Source organism: Uloborus diversus, chromosome 4, assembly GCF_026930045.1.
Source record: "Uloborus diversus isolate 005 chromosome 4, Udiv.v.3.1, whole genome shotgun sequence".
NCBI classification, from domain to species: domain Eukaryota; kingdom Metazoa; phylum Arthropoda; class Arachnida; order Araneae; family Uloboridae; genus Uloborus; species Uloborus diversus.
The window spans coordinates 61,737,786-61,760,979 of NC_072734.1; the positions used below are offsets into that span (position 1 = coordinate 61,737,786).

The window sequence follows — 23,194 nt, forward strand, 5'->3', positions numbered from 1 at the left end:
TAGAAGATCTTCCTTTTGCGAAAGTGAAGCCCAAGTAACGAAATTTGAGGTACTCTGTAATAACTTTGGTTGGAGAAAGGGCTTTAGAGAAGAAACATTTTGAAGACTAATAGAAAAAATGAAAACGAAATAGAAAAAATTAAAAAAAAAGGGGGAGGGGGAGATATGAAAGAAAGAGGATTGTGCGAGGAGGCATACAGTTCGCCGCCAATAACCTGAAGCTGTTGAAAAATTTAAATGTCAATATTTCTTTTTGAAAGAAATTAAGATTTTTTCCTAACATTCTTTTTTTTTCCTTAAAATAACTGCGTTTTCCCAAAATCAGATCTTTTCTTCTCTTCAATAATAAAGAATATTTTTTATAAAGAATATCTACTCAGCATTTTGTGGGGAGGGTCACCAGTCTTGTGCCCCTCCCCCTGGATGCACCACTGCAGCAAAATGTCTGGGAGTCCTCCTTCAAAAATTTTTGAAAATTTACATTAAAAATGTTGGTTTTTGGTTGATTTCGGTGTAGATTTTATTGATAAAGTTTCTTGCAATAGCCATGTTTTTTTTTTTTTTTTTTGACTTTATTAGCCATTGTTGTTTTAAAATAGAAGAATTGGTATTGATATACGAATAAATACCCAATTTCAGAACATGCAATTATTTTATACAATAACACAGCACTGAACAATAAATTGTTTGAGAAGTTTCTTTATTTGCATGAAATAATTTATTAGGTTTTTTTTTTCCAAATGGATAAAATTACTTTAATTCTTAATATGAGCACAGTTATGTTTTTCTTGCACTAGCGACGTGTGGTGATACACTGGATTCAAGTAAATTTACTAGTATAGCAGCTATGATTTTTTTTTCCCCAACTGCATTTCTGAGTGAAATATACTAAACTAATTTTTTTCAAAACCCAATCGAAAATTTTGGGGGTGCGGCGTGGCACCCCCGTAAATCCGCCCATGCTCCCCAACAACACAATGACATCCTTAGGGACTCCTGCGGATATTATCTTCAGGATAATCTGACATCCGCTGGCAGTCCAATAATGCTCCTACACTTGTCTTTGTCAAAAAGTACACTCCTGATGTCATCCACAAGACACCCTGCATCTGACACTTGTTGGATAATATTAAGACAATTCTAGGATGCACGGAAACACATCTTGGTCCGAAAACTAGCCTTAGGACGTCTTTCGGACAACTGTCATCCAAAATAGATCCTAAAGGTATCCAATAGTACAGTTTCTGGATGACAATTGATCCGAAAACTCTCCTACCAATACCTTAATACAGCTTCTGGATGATCCGGAAATGATCCTATTGGTATTTTATTATACGTTTTCTGGATGATCGACTTCATCCTTATCCAGAAACGATCTTAATGGTATCCTATAACACACTTTCTAGACGGCTCTTGATCCAGAAACGCTCCTACTGATATCTTTACAATAAAGCTTTCTGGATAGATAATCCAGAAACTTAACCTATACATGTCTTATAAGTCTCTGGATAATAGTTTTCATCCGAAAACTATCCTAGTTATCTTTTGATGGAGCCTCTTCATCTTTCTCATAATTAAAAAAAAAAATGCACAACCGCATACATAACACTTCAATGAATAAAACCAAACCATTTTTTTAAAGTTCTTGGCAAAATAGGGTTGAATTTGGATTAACTATATTTTTCATTTTACTAATTTTTGTGTAGAAACACACTGAATTTTTACTTCCGGTGGAGAATCATCAGCGTAAAACCATGTAGATAACATAATCGATTTTTCTATTCAAATATAGCTTTTTAACATTTCAAAATTACTAGTGCACACGAGTAAAAAAAATAGAACTTGTTCAGTTAAAATCAATCGAAGTCGAGTTTTAAACGAACTTCAGATCGAGTTAAGTTAAATAGCCTCCAACTTTCTTTCTCACTCACTATATTTCAACTGCACAATTTTGCCTTAGCAATACAAATAAAGAAAATTTGTACTCAAAACAAAACAGATTATATATATATTGAAAAAAAAATGAGTAGATTAGTATAAAAAAAATATCTTCCACATGTCTGAAATTTTTTTTTATCACTATGCCTGCCCACCATTCTAAAGATTTAAAATTAAAAAAAAAATGATTTTTTTTTAAAATAAATTTGCTGCTATTATAGCGAATGCATTTTTGAAATTTAAGAGTTATTTTCCCTCATTGCAACAAAGTTTCAGAAGATAAAATTCACTTAATGAAAAAGTATTTAAAAGTGCTCACTTTAAGTTGGGTGTAATCTTTAAATAGTGTGTAAACATTTACTTAAAAATGCTGATTCTTTTAATCATGAACCTTGTTTGAAAGAAAAGATAGAACGCAACAAGTACAGAAAATATTTTTTATTAAAACAATAGGTAACCAATCTAAAACAACAAGAGGGAGGGCCATCTTGCATTGGGGGGAGTAAATTAACAAGAGGGAGGGGCATCTTGCATTGGGGGGAGTTTTTTTTTTTGTACTGTCCGAACTTTCTGTAGTCGGCACGATCCTTTGCATGGCGTAGCCAATTTTTCATAACATTTTCCACATCTGCTCTTGTAGTTTGGCCACTTTCTTTAAGAACAGCTTCTAAAAAAAGAAATTGTACATTTATAATTCTAATAAATATGTTCTAAGTAAATCAGATAATAAACCAGGGGTTGGAGTGGCGATAAAATTTTAGGACAAATAACTTATAAGTCTTTTTTAAACTTAAACGTAACTTACAAGTTTGATTTTTGTATAGGATGATAAAACTTTTCAAATTTATTCTTGAAATCTACAATGAAATGCATTCAATTTTTTATTCTTCAACACAGTGACGCATTATGAAGTAGTAGTATTACAACATATCAATAGGATAAATGTATGTCCAATTGCTTCTTTGCTTGCCTTGTTTCATCAAAGCGAATAACAAAGAACGAAAAAATATCCTTAGTAAGGAGGGATTTAAAGTAAGGTGCAAGAGTCCAAAACTTATTATGCACTTAACTTTTATCAGATAATTTAATACTTTTTGCTGTCTCAGAATCAAAAATATCACTGTAAATTAGATAAATCATGTAAAGATTAAAATGAATATATATGTATTCAAAAGTAAAACTAAGAAACCCTCCGCTTTTGACATTTTATTTTTGAGTAAATTTGGAATAAAAGCTTTGGATTGCTTCATCATAATAAATTTGTTTCCAGTAGAAGACCAAGAACAAGGAATTAAAAACGCAGCTTGATTTTTCAAGCTACTTGTCAACCTCTTATGTCTCACAACATCAGCATGGGACAATACCTGTGAAAACCCTTAATTATCAATATTAGAAAGATAATGTACAAACAGAACAAAAGGCTTTGAATTTATCTTTTTCTGCACGCCCCATATGCTGATCTTGCATCCATTTCTGACTGCTTCTTCAAACCACAAGGAAGAGAATTTCGTTTTCCCCCATGCCATTTTAATAAAACATTCCTATTTACATTTTTAAAGCTAAACGTTAGTGCCTATGTATAAGAAATATTCCAACTTCACTGAACAGAAACACAAAGCAAACTGACTCTTTGTAGCGTAAGAACAAACTAATGCTCAAACTGCACATAAGATAAGCACTATAAAAAAAAATTCCTTCCCACCTGTGGACAAATAATTTAAATTTGGTGAAAATAAATTTTTTGAACAAGTATCTATATTTGGGTTCTAACTCAACACATTGTATTTCAATTAGCTATGATACCTTTCACCCCCCCTCCTGCCCCTGGTTCACATATTTTTAAAAGGGGAAAAATCAAAAACATCACAACATAATGCTTAACCTTAAAACTCCTTCTCTGCAAAAGCACAACTTTTTAATTTCTTTATTATTTTATTTGCAAAATTTTGTTGCAGAAGAGAATGAATAAAACAAACAGCTTTTTATTGAGAATGTGTTTTGGTTAACTGCATGCTCCCCCCCCCGACCCCCCAGAAAAAAAGCAGCAGCAAACTTATTTCTTTTTTTAGAGAAAATTTCTTATAGTCTACAAAGTTTATTTTATTGTAAAATATAGGCATATTATGAAAAGTTCCATTTTTAGGTTAAATATTATTTTCCTGCGTAAATAGCAAATAAATAATGAAAACTTTAGGAATTTTTAGGACAACTCCTACCCCTCTAAATAAACAATTATACAGGATGCATGTCAGCGTAGGCATAATAGAAACAGGGAGTTGAATGCCTAGTCTTCTGTGCATTATCACTTATATTTTTAATGCCTTCCAATAAGGAATAATAAATTCAAAATTAAAGGATTTTGAGCTAACTTTGTGTTTGTGTGAAAGAAAATTAGCAAATTCAGGAGTTGAAATATTAGTCGCCCCCCCCCCCCAGCACTATTATTAACATTATTCAACACAAAGAAAAATGCAGCAGTAACGATCCCTCAAAACTATTGAAGTAATAAAGAACACAATACGCAATATAAAGGCACTTGTCACTTAAGACAATCATTCAAATTAAAACTGTACTATATTTAAAAAAAAACTACATTTATGGAGAAAATGCAGGCTAAAATGCTAATTAATTGAAAAAGTAATGCAGAGAGTTTTTATCATGCTTTTTTTTACAGGTAATTATAAAAAAAGAAAAGAAAAAAGATGTCTCTGGAGTTAGTCTTGTAGTTTAAAACTCTGGAAGACCAGAAACATATCCATAAACTAACTGAAGTACTTGGGCCTGAGTAATTTTACAATACACAACTGAAATTTTGAATGATCCAGAGTTTAAGCCGTCTCAGTCTAACAGTAAGAAGCGCATGGAAAAAACAGACGCTCAAATTTGGAAGAGGGGCAATATTTTTTTATACACTAAATCTGTTAAATAAATTTGAGGAAAGTGATAGGGTAGCTTAATACACTTTAACACCTCACCGAATTGTTTTAATTTCAATCAAAGTGATAATGCTGGATCAGATAACAATTTATAGACAGAATTTATAGCAATGTTATGAAAATAAATCAACTATAAACTGAAAAACTACTAACCAATAACAAGGTCAGCGATTTTCAGACTCATAAATTTTCTTTTTCCTCCTTTGCTGCCAGTCCACGAAAACAGTTCTGCAGTTTCATCTGTGAATAAATGTTTCAGAATCCTCCTGGTATGATCCTGGAAGCAACTGCCCCCAAAATTCTTGCACTTGTTAAGCTGTAAAAAAGAGTACTTATATAAAAATGGCATGTTTTAAGTAATGTGCAGAAATTAGAATTTCAAATGCTGAGCAAACAGCTTTTTGTACTTGACACTTTAAACCAGAATTAATTCAACAATTAATAAAATGCTTATTAACAATATATTCTATCGGAAGTTACATTAGGTTACAAAAACTTGTTTTAAAATAACCTATATAAATATACTGCATTAAACATTCTTCAAATATGTCTAGCCTTGAAACATTTTGATTTTGAATTATATTTTATTTAATAGTTATAGGTACAATATTTCAGTTTTTTAAATAGATACATTAATCTGTCAACACATTTAACCTATTTTGTATTCATTGATCAAGATCAACAATAAACCAGACCTGTAAAACAAGCAGGTAATAATTGTCAACACATAAATTGAAGCTATATTTCAATGAATTTTTTTGTGAGTAAATCAAAACATGGGGAAGGCGTCCAGTCCATTAAGAGCACATCCACCCTATATTTACATTATAAATAATTAAAATAAAAAAATTTGTACCAGATTAGTGGATTAAAGTAAAACACTTTCTGGATTAATACTTGAAATGCATGTAGAGAATTACGACATGTTATATGCATTTAATGCTGAAACTCAACATACAGAGCAGATGAAGCTCCGGCTATTAGTTGACTGAAGCTTTTAACCATCTCTGGAAAAAATGACTCATTTTTTGAGCAGAATTCATATCAGAACTTCATATTTTACAAGAGATACTATGGAAATATTTTTAAAAAAATATGCTTGATGATTCAAGATTTTACTATGAATATTTAAATTTAGAGGCTCTTAACAATCAATTATCTTCTAAAATTGAATACTAAATTTGAAACACAGTAAAACCAAAAGTGTGGATTCCCCCCCCCCCCCCTCCCCCCGAAAAGCCCAGGCTTCCTTAATTCTGCTGCCCTTGTTCAAGACTATACATGTAAAGCTCAAAATAGCCTCTAACACTGCTCTTGCCTATGTATAACATTAGAAACACTTACTCGCAAAAATCGTTTTGAGTTTTGGATCTTTATGGAAGCCCTAAACAATCAATAATATTCCAAACACTTTCATAAGTAGAGTCAAATACATGTCATAATTGCATGAAATAAAATAATCATGTTTAGTGGTATACAATAAAGTTTTACTTAATTTTTAGCTCAGATTTTGCTAACAAGTCTCCCAATAGCCAATTCCTTATCATGACCTATTTTTCCATGGTAGTGCATTGACAAATCATTATACTTTTGTCGAAAAATTAAGCTTACCAAGTAGTTTTTGTTGCGCTCTTCTTCTAGCAACCTCTCTAGATTTTGAACACCTTCAAAATCTTCCAGAGGAAGTTTAACATCTATGTTTGTCACAGCTACAGAAGATTGATCTGAAATACAAGATCATATAAAATTTACAAACAACCTAACTCATATGTGTGTGTGTGCATACATTTAACTAGTAAAGCCAGAATTTACAAACACAAATGTGACGACCAGAAGCAAGCTCTGGGCCCAGGTAGGCCTGTTCTCATTAATTTATTAGTCACTAATGAAAATCAATGGCCCTTCTTTAAGCTATCTACCCCCTTGCTCATTACAGCCTCTTCCAATAAGCTGTTCCAATGCTACCCCACTAAAGGAACAATTTTTTTCTAATTTTAAGATGAGCCCAAAATTTTGATGGCTAAAACAATGACCTCGTCTAGCTTTCCGTTCAAAAATTTAACCAATTAACATCTTTCATTTTGATAAATTTAAACAACTGAATCATGTCCCCTTTGACCCTCCTTTGTTCCAGGCTATACATGCTGCGCCTTTAAAGTTTAGAATCAATCTATGTTTAAAAGTCTTTTTACTAGCCTAGTAGAGAGCCTTTGAACATTTTCTTGAAAAGAAATTTCTTGAGGTATGGAAATTGAGCAGCATACTCCAAATGAACTCTGATCAAACCTCTATATAAAGACAGAAGAACCCTCATATGTTTGAAATAAATCTATTGATAAACACTAACATTCTATTAGCTTTGTTACTTGCCATACTGCAATCCTGCCCTAAACTTGAAGTAATGATCTACAACACCCAGATCAATAACATTTTCTGCCTGATTAATGACTGATACGCTTATATTAATGACCTAAATGTAGCTGTTGGCATTTCTCCATTAACTGCCACCACTTATCTGCCCATGGGCGCCCATACACAAAATTTTAAGGGGGGGGGGGCTCAAACTTTCCCCATGGTTTAGCAGAACATTTTCCCCATGGAAACTGATTTCAGTACAGATTAGATATTAAAATTTGACATTTTTAATAACTTATTCATTAATAGCTGGAAAATATTTTTTTTTACATTTTTGCAAAGAAAAAAAGCACTAAAAGCAAGGAAGTTCATATTTCTAAGGGGGGAGGGCTTGAGCCCCCACTTGCCCCTCTATATGGGTGCCCTTGTATTTGCCTACTTATATGATCTAAATCCTCTTGCAGTTTTATTTGTTCATTTTTAACAAGCCCCATTACTTGACCTCCATTACATCAATAACAAAACATGTTTTCAGAAATATTTTCATGAATATCATTAATAAAAATACCTTCTGTATATATATATATATAACATGCAATTAATTGATCTGCATATCCACAGTTGGAACAAACATAACTAGTCAGCATTGTGAAGGCTACCTATATCTTAATTGCAGCATTATGACACCCCCAATCATAGTTCATTTCAAAAGTAAATGTTTAGCAGTTTTGTATTATATAAATAAATAATAAAGTACTACTTCTCTCAAATTAATTTATAGCATTATGATAGCACAAAATGGTAAAAATCTTAATGACACTTACTCCTACTGTTGTTTGACTGCTCAACGAGCAAGTCCAATGTCGCTTTAATCTCTTTTACTTCCATCCTTAGCAGATGGAAACTCCTCAGCAGCTTCTGGAAAAGATCTGAAATAAATATTAATTATGAAAATAAATACTTAAATCAACAAAGTTTACTACGCAATCCAAATCAAATTTGAAAGGGATAAGACCATTTTGTATTGTTAAAATAAATTTTTCATACTTTGTTCACTGCTGGAGATCTGCATAGCAGGCGACTGATGAAGCGCATTCTGGCTTGTAGTTGGCGTTGCAGGAGTCATAACAAGTGGCGAACTTTGGCTTGAAGTCCGTGGCAGATGTACCGGTGCACCTGGTTGCACCGGTGCCTCGGGCAACATATTTACAATGTTTGAGGAGGGTCTTTTGGTGAGCAACTCATCATCCGATTCAGAGGACGAGTCGTGAGTTCTGGCCCACCTTTTCCTCTTTCCCCTGCCACACTGCTCCGAATCTGTAGTGGAGAAGTAGACCTTCTCCACATCACTAGCGCCCTCAGCCTTTTTTATCTTTTTTCTAGCATGTTCAAAACTTTCTGAAAAAATAAAAATAAAATATGCTTACCCACAATGAGAAGTTTTTGATTCTTTGCACATAATTCAGAAACACTTTTGAGAAACTCAGAACTTTCTATTGGGATATTTTTAAAATTTCAAGCTAATTTTCAAGGTTCACAGTGTGCTTTTGATTGATGGAAATGACCCCATTACTAGTTCACCGCTTTCTGATTTTGAAGTTATTTCATTCACTGAAAACTAACCCTATCAAAAATATTTGCATCAATGTGATAGTAGACAGTCAACTATCATTATTTTGATGCTTTGTACATTTAACTGCCCAATATAAAAAGCATTCTCTGTTGACTACTCATTTTGTTTTATTTTGAAAAGTTGACATGTAATATTTTCAGTAGTACCAAGACTTAGCTCGATAAACATAGTAGTTAAAATTCAAGGGATCAAAATATATAAAATTTTAGGAGTTTGAATTTTGCAACTAAGCATTAATCTGTCAGGTCGGCGAGAGCTAAGACCCAGCACACTTTCCCTAAAAGATGACACTTTCCCTAATAGATTCCAAGCACGCCCCCCCCCCCCCCAGTTTCCGACTAGGCAGTCCAGGGCTCTTGTGGGCCCTGCAGTTACCCAGGGTGGCGACAGGAACTGTGAAGAAAAGTTCCCTGACTTTTCCCTGATTAAGTTCACCAAATTTCCCTGATTTACGTTACCAACGATAATGGTTTTCTTTCTTGGTTCTACTTGAAATCCATTGTATGTTTGCATCAAATGCAGTATTTTAAGCGTTTTAAGTTGTGTAAAGTTGTTGAACTAAAAATATATTTTGAAAAGATGCTACTTTTTTAATAAAATGGTTAAAAAAAACCATACCAAGTCAATTTTTTTGGAAAAAAAAAACCCCTACAAAACAGTATATTAAATTTTTCTACATGGAAAGATAATAGAAAATTTATAAAAAAAATTTTACTTCCAGAAAACACTTAGCATAAGAATTTTAAGAAACCATTAAAATCACTATTAAAAACATTAGGGCTCGACCGATGGCATTTTTTGGCCGATGGGCCGATGCCGATTGTTGGCCGATTGTTCAAAGATGGCCGATTGTTTTCCTCCAAATGGCCGATTGCCGATGTCGTTGGCCGATGGAAAAAAAATCAAACAAAAATAAATCGATAAAATTGTCAGAGATTTAAAGGATGATTGATTCATTTCACTTTACTTCCTTTCTACAAATAAGGAATTGCAATCACAAAAAAATATAAAAAAATCAGATTTTCACCTAAATTTTTATTTTACGATCACCCAATTTAAACTTCACAAGTTTTTTCGGCACATCTGTACATGCATATGTACCTAAGAACATGTAGATGACCGAAATATCCATTTTGAACGCTTCCTCAGTTAATTATCGCAAATTCTCGTGTGATGTCTTCATGCGCGTAAACTTACGTCACTCAAAAACGTTATGAAATAGTAAGTTGAAAACTCATACGTACGTAGTATGATCTAAAGGTTAGAGGACAAGTTGTATAAAACCTTACCCTGAATAGTTCACATTACCGAAGCAAATCTATCTACAAAACAGTCACCTTGAACGACTATGCACTTCTGCCAATGTTCGTATAGCTTTTAGAAGCGCTCCTGGAAGACATTTTCGCAACTTCCTGTAAGGCCTCTTGCGCTGCTGCTTTAACTTCATCGTAGGGAAGAAGGCGACTTTCATGTTGAGGATGCATGGTTCGATTGGTCAATACTCTGATATGACAAACAAATAACATAACGTTTCGTCGGACTTAGCTCCGTGTGACCTGTACCTGTTCCCAGCAAAAAAACATTTGCATGGACGATGCTTTCCTCCGTCAGGAGAAGATAAAGCTGCATCATAGAAAGTAGCGAAAAATGGCTTTCAGAAGTGTTTCCAAAAGTTATATGAACACTGGCAGAAGTACATAGTCCCTCAAGGTAAACTTTTGAAGGTGGATGTGCTTCTGTAATGTGAACTATTCTGGGTAAGATTTTATACAGCTTGTCCCGAACTTTTGGATCGTACTACGTACAATCTATATAGGGTGTAGTTATGCTTCTCCTTTTTTGACTGCTGTACAATGAAAGATAAAGAACAACAGCCAAAAAAAAAGGAAGAAAAACAAAAAGACTGTTTAATAAACAATTGATTTTTTTTTTAAATTGAACATATAACTAAGATTTCAGTAATATTGTAATGATGTATGGATTTAAGTTCACTAAACATAGTTAAAAAACATTAAATTATGTTGTTAAATCATTCAAAAAAAATAAGAATAAAACTATGAAACCGTCAACAAATTACGCAATTAAATTGGAAAGATTGCACATAGACATTTTTTAGTCATCAAATTAAAGAAAAGATAACAGATAAATTACAATACTAAATCATAAAAGAAATATTTTTTTCTTATTTAAAATCTATGAATAGAAAATTTTGCATTTTTCAAAAAACTAAAACAGTGACATAAATTTTGCTGGAAAAAAAATTGTCATGAAAAGAGCGAGGTTCTTAAAACGCAGCTATAAACAAAATCAATACTTACACAAAGTTAATAACTGAATACATATGACTACTTGATCTGATGTTTGCATACATAATATTGAACAATTAGATTGTTTAATCTTTTATGAAGCTTTACAAACAAGTTCAAATTAAATTGTTCAATTTAACAGTAATTTTCTGAAATTTAAAAAATTGCATAATAGAAAATCCTTGAATCTTTTCTATAAAAAACAAAAATAACTTATTCATTGATTTTATATAAATACATAAAAATTGTTACTTACAACAGAAAAAAAATCGATCGCTATTAATGATACAAAAAAGATGGCGCATTACGAAATGGAGGGGGGGGGGGGTCATCCTCTGATTTTGCAGTAACTCACACTTTGGCCCCAACCTCGGCCTAATATTTGTAGTACAGAACCGCTAAAACCAACACCTCGGAAGAGTTTCTGAATCTATTTCAGTACTTCCGAAGAAAAAATTCAAAAGTCCCTTCGATTTCCGAATTGTGTCACCATTCAAAATGTCTTTCTTTAATCAATTTCTTAAATTAATGCTCTAAATTCTTTCTAAACAATAGATAAAGTTTGAAAAAAAAAATCTCTAATTTTATGAATGGTGTTAGTTTTAAACAACTCAGGAGTATAACTAGAGTTTAATTTCAGAAACTGAGGGAGTGGGAGGAGGGGCACACAAGTGTTCTCGGAAATTCAAAATAGTCGTAAAAAATAGTTTAAAATAATCATAAACATTGAGCAAAAAAACCCTTCCGAAACTTGCACCCGAGTTTGTATTGACTTGCAGTGGCGGATTTAAAATACAGAGTGTTTTAAAATGAATAGCAGGGTTTTGCCATCTCATATTTGTTTCCATAGTCTCCAATTCGGCAATTTATCACCAAATGACCGTCAGTCTGAGACGCTATCTTAGTTTTGCATTGAAATAAGTAATTAATAGCCACAAAAAATGAGTAAACAGGTTTTTCAGAACACCCGATCGAAAACAAAAAGGGAAGTGCACAACTGGAGTGTACGCACATCCAACATGCGAAAATTTAGCCTTCTACAGCTTACTATTTTTGAGTTATGACTTATGAAAGATACATACGTACATCCAGCCGCAAGAAACAACGCAATAATTAACTTGTTTGGTACCTGAATGCAGTATTAAAATCTCTTTCAGGGGTGACTAAAATATAAATTCATACTGAAATTTAAGTAAACAATTTTATATGAAAACAACCTTTACTTTGTATTAAAAGGTAAAACATCAAAGGTCTTTTTTTTTTTTCAAAAACATCGGCCAATTCCATCGGCTTTTCGAAGTTTTTAAGGCCGATGGGCCGATGTTTCTTGCAATTTAGCATCGGCCGCCGATGCCGATGGCTAAATTGTTGAACCATCGGCGCCGATGCATCGGTCGAGTCCTAAAAAACATATGGGTATTTACGATAAAACTCAAAAGTAATTGAAATTATTTTGAACAAAATTTTCAAACAGTATAATAATTGTTGCAAGAATAACAAGTAATAGTGAACAAATAGAAGTAATGTAGTTATTCTTATATAACTAATTGACATATTTATGTAAAACAGATGAAACCATTTGACATCCATTCATAGGAAGCTTTTCTCTAATCAAAAACATATGCTTTAATGAATGAATACAGCATTTTAACAATAAAAAAAATAAAGATATTTACTTAAGTACACAAGTTAACTCTATTTCAAATGATTTAAGTATGTAACGAAAAAAAAACTTAGATTATTTTTGTAACAAACAACTTTGAAATGCAAGAAAAGAAACAGAAAAAAAAATCAATTACTTAATTTAAAAATATATAAAAGAAGAATACAACTAGATTATGAAACAAAAGAATCATTTAAGCCTGAAGAAAAGAAAACCTTTATAATCTGAGGCGATAACAAATAGTATAACGGCAAAAAACTAAGTTTTTTTATTGAAAGTTCAATTTTAGCAATTGAATTAAAAACGCGAAGAAGTAATAACTTTTAAGCTTTTATAAGTATTAATTCAAAAACCAAAGATTTCTTCTTGAAATTGTGATTACAGTATGCTAATTATTTCGAGATAATGGAATAAAGGAAAAGGAGCTAAGGCATTAATGAAGGCTTCCTCTTTGCCTGTATGGTTATTTATTTTACGTAGCATTGAAAGCGTGGAAGGAAATTTCAAGCTAGGTAAAATAAACAAACACAGAAGCAATCTTAGGAAGTTCATCCTGTGGTTAATACGTAAGATTCAATACTTTGACATTGAGGAAAAAAGATGCACAAATATGCGGCAGTGTATAATCGCATTTCATTAATTTTACTTTTTTTTTCAACAGAATTGGCGGAAAATGCGTAGGGAATTAGAGTACTTAATTTTATAAAGCAAAAAAAAAATTTTTTTTACTTCATAAAATCAATTTTCCCTGATTTTTTGTTATTTTTTCGAAATTCCCTGATATTTCCCTGATTAAAAAAGTTCCCTGACTTTTCCCTGATCTCCCTGATCTGTCGCCACCCTGTTACCAAGAGAGAAAAGTCTCTCAGTTACTGAATCCCAATATCGTCATAAATTGTGACCTGCCCCATCACTACCCTTGCAATAAAGGGAAACTCTATCATCGATAGGCAACCGAAACGAAACACTGATCTACTTTCCAAGTTGCATGAAAACTAAGATCAATCTTGGGGGGGGGGGGCTGACCCTCCCCCACTTTGCACGATGGGTCCTGTTAAATGCCGAAAAAAAAAAATGTTATCTTCTTCAAAATTTTAAAAAGTTGCACCAAGTTTTCTCTGTAAATCCATGGTAATTTTTGTGGACCTTTGTCAAGAACAAAAGGCAAAATTCCTCGTAAAAATTTAAAAAATGTGACCTTTCAGAGACAATCTTTTTTTTTTTTTAAACTGTCCAAGTCTGATTTAACAAACTTTTCGGGCTTTTCTATTATTATTTAGCGATTTCTATAAAAGCAGCATAAAGAAAACAAAGCTTTTAAAGATTAATATTTCAAAAAAAAAAAAAAAAAAAACTGCATTATATTGACAACTTTTGAACGTAGATTCAATAGCCAAAAAGAAGACATTTCTAAATTATGTTGCGATAAATTTACCGAAGTTTCCGCAGTTAAAAAGGTGTACCCTTGTTATAACGAAATCATTTCAGATCAAAACTTGAAATCGAAGCAAAAATGCCCTCATCTCATTTCTCTACAATGGTTTTGTTTGCTTTTCTGATTCCTTTGTGTTGTCAATGCCTGAAGGCACTTGAGGGGTGTATTTCGAATAATGAAAGACATTCCTCACTGACTCCTCTGATGAATACTATCTTCCCCCTTCCACACAAATTTCTGGTTCAGCGGTCCCCTATTCTGGATGTCACATAAATCCTGTCAGTTGTAAATCTAGTTTGTGGCTAAAACGTACAACTGAGCAGGATGCTTTCGTCACAACCAGGGTGCAACATTTTGTGCTATCTATTGGGTAAAGGGAGTTTTTTTCCTACACAGAAATACCCTTAAATATACAGAGATATAGATATGTATGCACATACAATATATCGAAAATTATATAATTAAAAAATTAGCTTACTGAAACAGGGTTGGCAAAAACCCGGGTTTTTTTAAAAAAGCCCATAGACCCAGGGTTTTTTGGGTTTTTTTTAAAAAAACCCCAACTAAAGCTGGGTTTTTTAAAAAGAAATGTGGGTTTTTTGTCTTTTTTTAAGGGAAAATGTGGGGTACTTGTAGCATATTGTAGTGTAAGTATATGGACAAAGCAAAAAAATCGTCTTGGAGTAAAAAAAGCTGGGAAATTTAGCGTTTTCTGAAGAAAAGTAAAAAAGACGATAAAACCCAAGAATGGTGAAGTTTCAGATTTTTTAGTTTCCATGATTGCCAACAGTTAAGAAAAAGTTACTTCTCGAGTTATAAAATCTATTGTTCGTTTGTAATTACTACATTTTTTTTTTTGCATTTTACTTTATTGTATTTCATTTTGTTACGCAAAACTACTGTAGAACCTCAAATAGTTTAAATCCCTTTTTACTAAATTTCAGCTTAATCAAAACATTTCTTTGAATTTTATTTTACCTGTTTTTCTATTTCTGTGTACAGAGTAAGAAATATTGAACTTTTTCGTAAGATAATGAAAATACTGTACATCCTATTCTGTTTCCTGTCCGACCGTTTGTGAAACCTGTTAATTTCTAAAAAATATACCTTGTTTATTTGAGATTTGTGACTTGTTGGTTGGCAGAAAATTGGTTTGCTTTAATTCACATGAAAGCCTTTTAGCTAGAGTAGTTTCCTCTGTACAATCTACAAATATTGAGAAAATCAGACATGACAGGACTTAGTCAAGATAATTTGAGTTATTTATTGACCAGTTAAAGAAAAAAGTTAAAAATATTTATTTAAAATCTTTGAAGTATTTTTTAATGCTGTTAAGAGTTAAAAAATACTATTAAAGTTCAAAATTCATTTTTTATGTCCATTGGCTGTGGTGAAGAACAAATAAAAAAGAAGTTTAAATTGTTAAAGTATTTAAATTAATTAATTTTTTTAAAAACTTCTCGGAAAATTTTAAAAAACCCAAAAGTGGGCTCAATAATGGGTTTTTTTAAATGGTTTTTTTTTTCAAAAAAACCCATTGGGTCCAATCCGGCCAACCCTGTACTGAAACATTATTTATGAATGACTAAAACTAAGGGTTTTTTCAAACTTACCTTTGCTGAAAATAAAGCGCAGAGTTTCATTCCTTCTAGTTTTCTCTGTTCTCTGTTAATCTTAGGAATAAGATAGAAAACAATGAACATCATGGTTATTTTTCTAACTTAATAAAATTCATAAAATTATAAAAATAATAATTCTAATGGCTAACACACAGAATTAATATCTAAATTCTAGAATAAATATAAGAAAGAAAGTGATTTTAGGATGAGATTGTTAAAGATTATTAGTTACCATCGTGATGACCGCGTGGGATTATCAAGTTCCAACAAATTTTTTGTATCAAATCGTTTTGGTACCAAACCATCTAACTGCCGGCATCCACTCCAGTCGAATATTGAGGGTCGGTCAAGCAAACTGAGAGATAGAACACTAGCGCCACCAGTGGCGCTGGAATAATCCGGTCACTTTTTCGCTCCGCTGCCAAAGGAGACGAGGCTCCTTCCTTTTTGCCACCCTGCTCATGGTTTAGTTTAATGACATGAAGCAAAAATCTTCTGGAAGCAAAATAGTTTACAAAAAATAAATTTAACAATAAAAAATAGACTTCATTTAAAAATATTTATATTTTAACTAATTATTATAAGTGAACTTTTTATTTTACTTCATAGCTTTATACAACAAAACAAATGCCAACATGTTTTTTGAAAATATGCAAGATGAGCGGACAGAGGATCCACAGAGGAAGGATGTCAAAATATCCGCTCCAACTAATTACGACAACGCCGTTTGCACGGCTGGAAAAAATGAGTCTATTTCCCAGTCAACGAATCTCCCGCCGAGCGTTCCAATTTTGGGGCCTTGTACGGAGGTGAGTTCTGGTTCCTTTAATGATTCTTGTCTCATTAAAGATTACTTATCTAAGATTAATTTAATTAAGTTTGAATTATATGATAATCCTGAAAATGCTAATTATGAGGAAATAATTAGTTTTACCAATGATTCAATTAATGCATATTTTGACATTACTTCCTTTAATAAACTTAATGATACTGATAAAGAAATTCTATATGATTTGCAAACAATCAGATATGATGCATCTCTGATTAGGTACAACAAACTAAATGCTATTATGTTTAAATTACAAAGTAACCTTGACGAACAGCTTTTACTTAACGGTAAACTGCAATATAAGTTAATTGCCGCTGAAAGAAGACGTAAAGATGAATATGATTTCCTCATGGAAAAAATCAATGAAAGTAAATTTGCAGAAGTTGAAAAACTCAAAAATAATATTGATTTGCTCAAAAACAAATAGGGAATCCCCCTGAAGAAAAACGGATAAAATCCATAAATACCAACTGTAAACCGCAGGACAATTCCGAAGCTAAAAATTCTGCCAACGGCAGTAAAAAAAGAAAAATAAAAAACAAAAAGCCCAAAAGGCAAAAGAAACGGTTCTGAATACCGAAATTAACACAATTGAAGAAACTATGACTCCAAATATCAAAAATGAAAGTAAAGCTCAGAACACTACTTTAACTGAGCAAAAAAAACCAAATGATACAAATGACACAAACTCCCAAATTAATGACATCCCTGGGACTCAAAACCTTTTGAAAGGGGAAAATGAAAAATTAAACACTGATTCAGATGATAATGAATCATGCATAACATCTCATGACAAGGATGAACCTGATCCAAACACTTCAGAAAATTTAACTCCTGATAACAAAATAAGCTCATTTCAGGATTCTGAAAAACTAAAAAGAACTCAAATCCCACCCATTTGGGTAGATAACATAAAAAACACATTAGAAAAACTAAAAATTTTCTCAAACATTGCAAATGAAATCATAACTGGAAAAATTAAGAATGATAAACTATTATGCTATGCACCTAATATTGAAGCATACCATAAACTCAAAGATTTTCTCACAGAAAATAAAATGTCACACCACACTATAAGACTCAAAACTGAAAAAATCATGAAAGTTATCCTATGAGGCCTCCCAATTAGTGCCAACCTAGATTGGATAAAAGGAAAACTTGAAGAAAATAATCTTTCAATCATACACCTATCACAACTACACAAAGGACCAGAAAAAAGAAAACTTCCATTGTTCCTAATTCACTTAAATGAAAATAGCTCAAATAAAAATATTTGAGAAATAAAAAAATTTGGGAGATTTTCCAATCTCCACAGAAAAATTGAAAACATTAAACAATATCAAACAATGCTGGAACTGTCAGCAATACAATCACTTCTCATTGGGATGTAATCGTCCCCCAGTTTGCTTAGTATGCGCTGGGGAACACAAAACATCACATTGCAGCAAAAACAATACAAAAATAACCCCCAAATGCATTAACTGTGGTGCTCAACACACTGCAAATTATTCAAACTGTCCAGCTAGACTGGCAATCATTGAAAAAATTAGATTTAAGAAAAATCTAAAAAATAAAAATGAAAACACTATTCCCAGGACTTTAAAAATTCCTCAAACTGAAAATACTAATGAAGTCCTAAACATTCCAGAAAATCCCCTTCTACAAACTCTAACAACCACTATCAAAACAATAATACAAGAACTTGGAAAAATGAATATCACTCCAAGTTCTAATATCACAGCAACACCACCATACTAAATGTTGCTACGGTGACTCGACCTTTCTCTATAATTACCATTAGTAATAAATAACTCATTAATTATCGATTTTTTCAATCTAAAAAAATAAAATTAAAAAGTTAATAACAATTCCCTGAAAAGAGGCCAACCGGCTTTGCAGTCAGTCAATGAGAGCGCTCCCCGGTTTCATTGCATTCTCCCAATCAGAGAACTTGAATTTTGTACTAAATGAGATGCATCATAATTCGAAATTATTTAAATTTTAAATTTAAATACTAAATTATCCCAATAGTTAAACACTTAATAACAAATAAAACTTTTCTGAAGCAGTTCACTAGATGGCGCAAGCTTAACTTGTGACCGTGATGATACAATTTAAAAGTTTCTCAACTTTAAATTGACTTAACTGTAATTTTAAAAATGAGACAAGATAAAGGGACCTGAAATCCCATGATCTATCCCCCATTCGACGAATATATGCAAGATGCTTACAACAGATCTGAAAAATTTGCAAATGGAAGTAGAGTATACAACTTGGATGAAACTGGAACATCAACAGTACAGCAACCAAAGAAAGTTCTAGCTTGAAAGGGAGCAAACAAGTTAACCAATGTACTAGTGGTGATAGATGTCAACTAGTTACAACTTGTTGTAAGTAATAAGTGCATTTGGAAACACAATACCACCAGCTACGGTATTTCCTCAAAAGAAATTTAAGGAACACATGATAAGCTGGGCTCCTTCAGGAACTCTTGGTTTTGTTATAGGTTTAGGATGGATGACTAGTGATGTTTTTCCTCGTATCATGAAGCATTTCATACACCACAGTGAAACTTCTATTGACAATCCAACACTTTTGAACTTCAACAATCAAAAGAGTCATGTAACCATAGAAACACTCAACATGGCACAAGAAAATGGGGTTAGTACTATAGTTACATACCGCCTCACACAAGTGACAAATTTCAGTTACTAAAAAAGTGGGCATTTATTCCTCATTCAAATCAAACTACAATGATACTTTCGATTCATGGTTGGTTCATGATCCTGCCATTCCATTGAAGGCGGATACAGACTACCATTCCCCACCCCGGAATAAACTTGCAGTTTTGGCACTAAAAATTTCTAAAACTGCTTGGGGATCAATAAAAAGCACTGAATCGACCAGGAATAAGATACTTAGTAGAGCATAAACGTTACTAATTAATTTCATAAGGATTGGAATGAAACAATATTTCAAATATTTACATTTAAAAAAATTAAAGAATTGATAAGATTACTGAAACCGGTTACACTTTATTTATCAAGCGCTTGAACCAGTGGTTGGAAGTAGCGCGCTACAAGTAGCGACGCTACTGTAGTAGCTACATTTTTGAGTAGTTTGTAGTGTAGCGCACTACTTTTTAAAAAAAGTAGTGTAGTGAGTAGTTAACTACAAAAAAATAGTAGTTTGTAGCGATTTCTTTAAACTACTTTTAAATAAACTGAAAAAAAAAAAAAATCAAGGTTCAAACGAATTTGACTGGCGCAAATTTTACACAAGTACATCAGCGGATGCAATGAGAAATAAGACTCATAGAAATACGAGCTGACCTCAGGCATTTCATTTTGACGCCATACGTTCTATCTGTTCGCCGCCATTAGTTTGCCATCGTAATTTCCATATTTTACCAATATTTATATTGAAAAAAGCACTTATTTTCGCGAAAATGAAGATATCGGTGATTTCACGAGTTGAAAATTTGGTGAATTTTATATGAACAGACCGAAGATTAAAAAACAAAAATATTTTAGCGAGGCTTAAATTTTCAACAGTATTCACCAAATAAAAAGAAGCTACTGAAACTGTTATAGAAAAGGATGAAATTGAACTGTTCTGGAGGACTTACAATAAATGCGAGCATTACATGTTTGAGAGTATGATAACGGACATTTTTCTTAGTGTCTTTTGATGAGCTAATCTATCAATCTTTTTTTGTTCTTACGGTTTCTCTTACGGTGTGTTTGTGTATAGGGGTGTCCCCCCCCCCAAAAAAAAAATCGAAAGTTGATTTTTCAAGTCGCACACTCTTTTATATTTTATCCTTTTACGTCAAAAAAAAAAAATCATATAATTTGAACAACGGCAACAAGTGCCGATTATGTCTGAAAGAGTGAACCAGCACTTGTGTAGTGCTAGGCCAAATTAAAATAAAATGTTTTTTTAGAAACTCAAAATTTCTGTTGATAAATCGTTGCTCCTATACCCCACATGTGCACCACAAAAATATTTATTCAAATTAAAAATCATTTAGATATCCCACACGTGGCCTAACATTTATAATTTTCTTCAAAAATTAAATTTTTGATACATATTTTCAGATATGTAAGATTTTACGAAATTATCAAGCTAAAAAATATAAACAGTAAAGTAGAAAAGTAGGTAATTAGCGTTAAATATAAATTTTTGTTTTCCTGCAATTTTTAAGTCTCCCACATAGTACTCAAAGATATGGATTTTTTCCAGGTTGAGTTAAATTTTTCATTTAAAATATATTATGTTTTTATTATTCGTTTGTAATTGTTGATCTGTAAATGTGTTCGCCAGTAATTTTTGAACTTGATATTCTATTTAAATTTGTATGTAATTTTTTGAAAGATAACTGAAAAAAAAAATTATTTTTTTAAATAAAATTATAAATTTTAGGTCAAGTGTGGCATATTAAAATGTTTTTTAATTTGAATAAATGTTCTTGTGGTACATGTGGGGTGTTGGGTACAGGGACAACGTTTTATCAACAGGAATTTCGAGTTTCTAAAAAAAGTTTTTTTTTTTATTTGGCCTAGCATACAAGTACTGTTTTACACTTTCAGGTGCAAGTCGGCACGGGTTGCCGTTGTGCAAATTATATGAGACTTTTTTTCACGATTGTTTTGACACAAGAGGAAAAATACAAGAGTGTATGCGACTTGAAAAATTGACTTTCATTTTCTGAGGGACAACCTATTGTATATGCTTTGTATTTACTACTTATTTCTTGGAAAGTAGCGAAGTAGCAACTACATTTCAAAAGTAGTTTGTAGTTGCTACATTTTGAAAAAAGTAGTTGTAACAAAGTAGTTGTAGTTCGCTACAAAAAAAATGTAGTTTTTCCAACCACTGGCTTGAACACAATGTGGACGAATAACATGGTCGACGGTTTGGGGGGGAGGGTCATGACCCCTATAACCCTCCCCTTGTATCTGCCACTGTCCAGGGGTCTGTCCAGGGTTTTTCACAACGTCCATTTTTTGTGAAAAATGAAATAATTTTGTGAAAAATCAATTAATTTTGTAAAAATCATCTAATTTTGCAAAAAAAAAAAAAATTGTAAAACCAAAACTTTCATAATTTTGCTGGCGCAAATACTGCATCATTGGAACTTAAAGTTGAGTATTTAACTCTATTCTGTTGAGAATATCATTATTGAATGTTTTTCTAGTATTTGGGGGGGGGGGGGGGGATGCGGTATTGCTTTCTTGGAGATGGCCAACCCTCAAGTATCAATATTTATTTACCATTCTACATTCTGTTCAATTGTACTAGAAGTGTTTTTTGTATAGTATTAAAAATAATAAAAGGGATTTCATTTGTTTACTTCTTAACAAAGCGTACTAAACATCAAAAATTCGAGAAATCTGATTTCCATAGTGGATGCAGAGAAATCGCAATCCGCAAAGTGAAGGCATCAAAAGTACAAAAACAGCTTGTAAAAGAAATATTTTTGATAAAATTATTTCAGAATTGTCAAATTTGAATCAAAACACTTCCTAAACTTTAGTTTAGTTACTGGTCTCAACACAAAAAATGCCCTATTTGTGGTTCTACGCTCACTACAAGCTATATCTTATCAAACTTTATAAGATTGAACTTCTCACTTTAAACTTCTATGATAAATATGATAAACCACACATGAAACAATTATATGATTACATAATAAAAGAAAATATTAAAGTTAGGTCAAATTGAACACAGATTTGCATTCTTTTCTACAGCAAGGCAATGTACCATAACAAAAAAATTTCTACAAGATACAGAAATTTAACACTTACCTAATTGTTTATAACAAGAAAAAATATTTTTGCACTTTTTATATGAAACTTTTTTAACTGACACACTGAAATCAGAGCTCGACCAAAGTCAGTGTTTGACACTTAAATTGTTTTGGTTCAATTTGAAGTAGTAAGGTCTCTGAAAAGATGTGATACACTCATGTATCGCAAACGTCACAAGATTTTAAAAATTTCTTTAAAAAAAAAAGTCCTACAGTTTTGCTTCAATTAAATTATTCAAGCAAATCATAGTTAAATATGATTGAAATACTTTGTTAGTATTTGTCAACGATTTAGTGCTCAAAATGCTGGTTAACCAGCAAAAATAGTGTCTGAATGTCACACCCGTCACAATGGAATAGCCGCAAAGCATTTTCTCTATTTCAAACCTCCTGTTAGCAGCGAGTTTTTAAATAATGAATACAATAAGAATTGCAGCTGCAATGAGTTCAAAACTTATTAAAAGATCCTAAAATACTTCACTAAAACTTACGAATTCGGAGCAGGAACACTGATTTCCAGCCTTGTTTATACCTCCCATCCATGGCTACGGCTGGCTCCGTGAACGCCGATCTGTCCGATGCTTAGTGAAGGAATCGTTATTTTTTTTTACAAGCACTAAGCACTCAAGACAAGTAATTTTTTTCTGGCGATAAAAGTTCAAACTAAG

At 32.3% G+C, this 23,194-nt stretch overlaps 1 protein-coding gene across 1 annotated transcript; it reads right to left on the reverse strand.

Moving 5' to 3' along the window:
- Positions 1 to 986: 986 nt before the first annotated feature.
- On the reverse strand, positions 987 to 23,093 carry LOC129220597 (uncharacterized). The gene is made up of 9 exons (XM_054855027.1): positions 23,018 to 23,093; positions 16,118 to 16,377; positions 15,880 to 15,939; positions 8,277 to 8,627; positions 8,054 to 8,158; positions 6,486 to 6,598; positions 5,028 to 5,190; positions 2,397 to 2,605; positions 987 to 1,244 (listed from the first exon to the last, which is right to left on the reverse strand). The coding sequence occupies exons 4-9, from the start codon at positions 8,431 to 8,433 to the stop codon at positions 987 to 989; spliced, it is 1,005 nt and encodes a 334-aa protein (XP_054711002.1). The 5' UTR covers positions 8,434 to 8,627; positions 15,880 to 15,939; positions 16,118 to 16,377; positions 23,018 to 23,093.
- Between the last annotated feature and the right edge of the window lie 101 nt (positions 23,094 to 23,194).

What these genes read in the sequence shown, in the direction of transcription:
- LOC129220597 (XM_054855027.1), bottom strand. Translation starts at nt 8,433, where the DNA reads ATGTTGCCCGAGGCACCGGTGCAACCAGGTGCACCGGTACATCTGCCA. An exon ending in GATCTCCAGCAGTGAACAAA is followed by an intron (nt 8,159 to 8,276) that starts GTATGAAAAATT and finishes TATTTATTTCAG; the next exon opens with ATCTTTTCCAGAAGCTGCTG. An exon ending in CCTCTTGTTGTTTTAGATTG is followed by an intron (nt 1,245 to 2,396) that starts GTTACCTATTGT and finishes ATTGTCATCCAG; the next exon opens with AAACTGTACTATTGGATACC.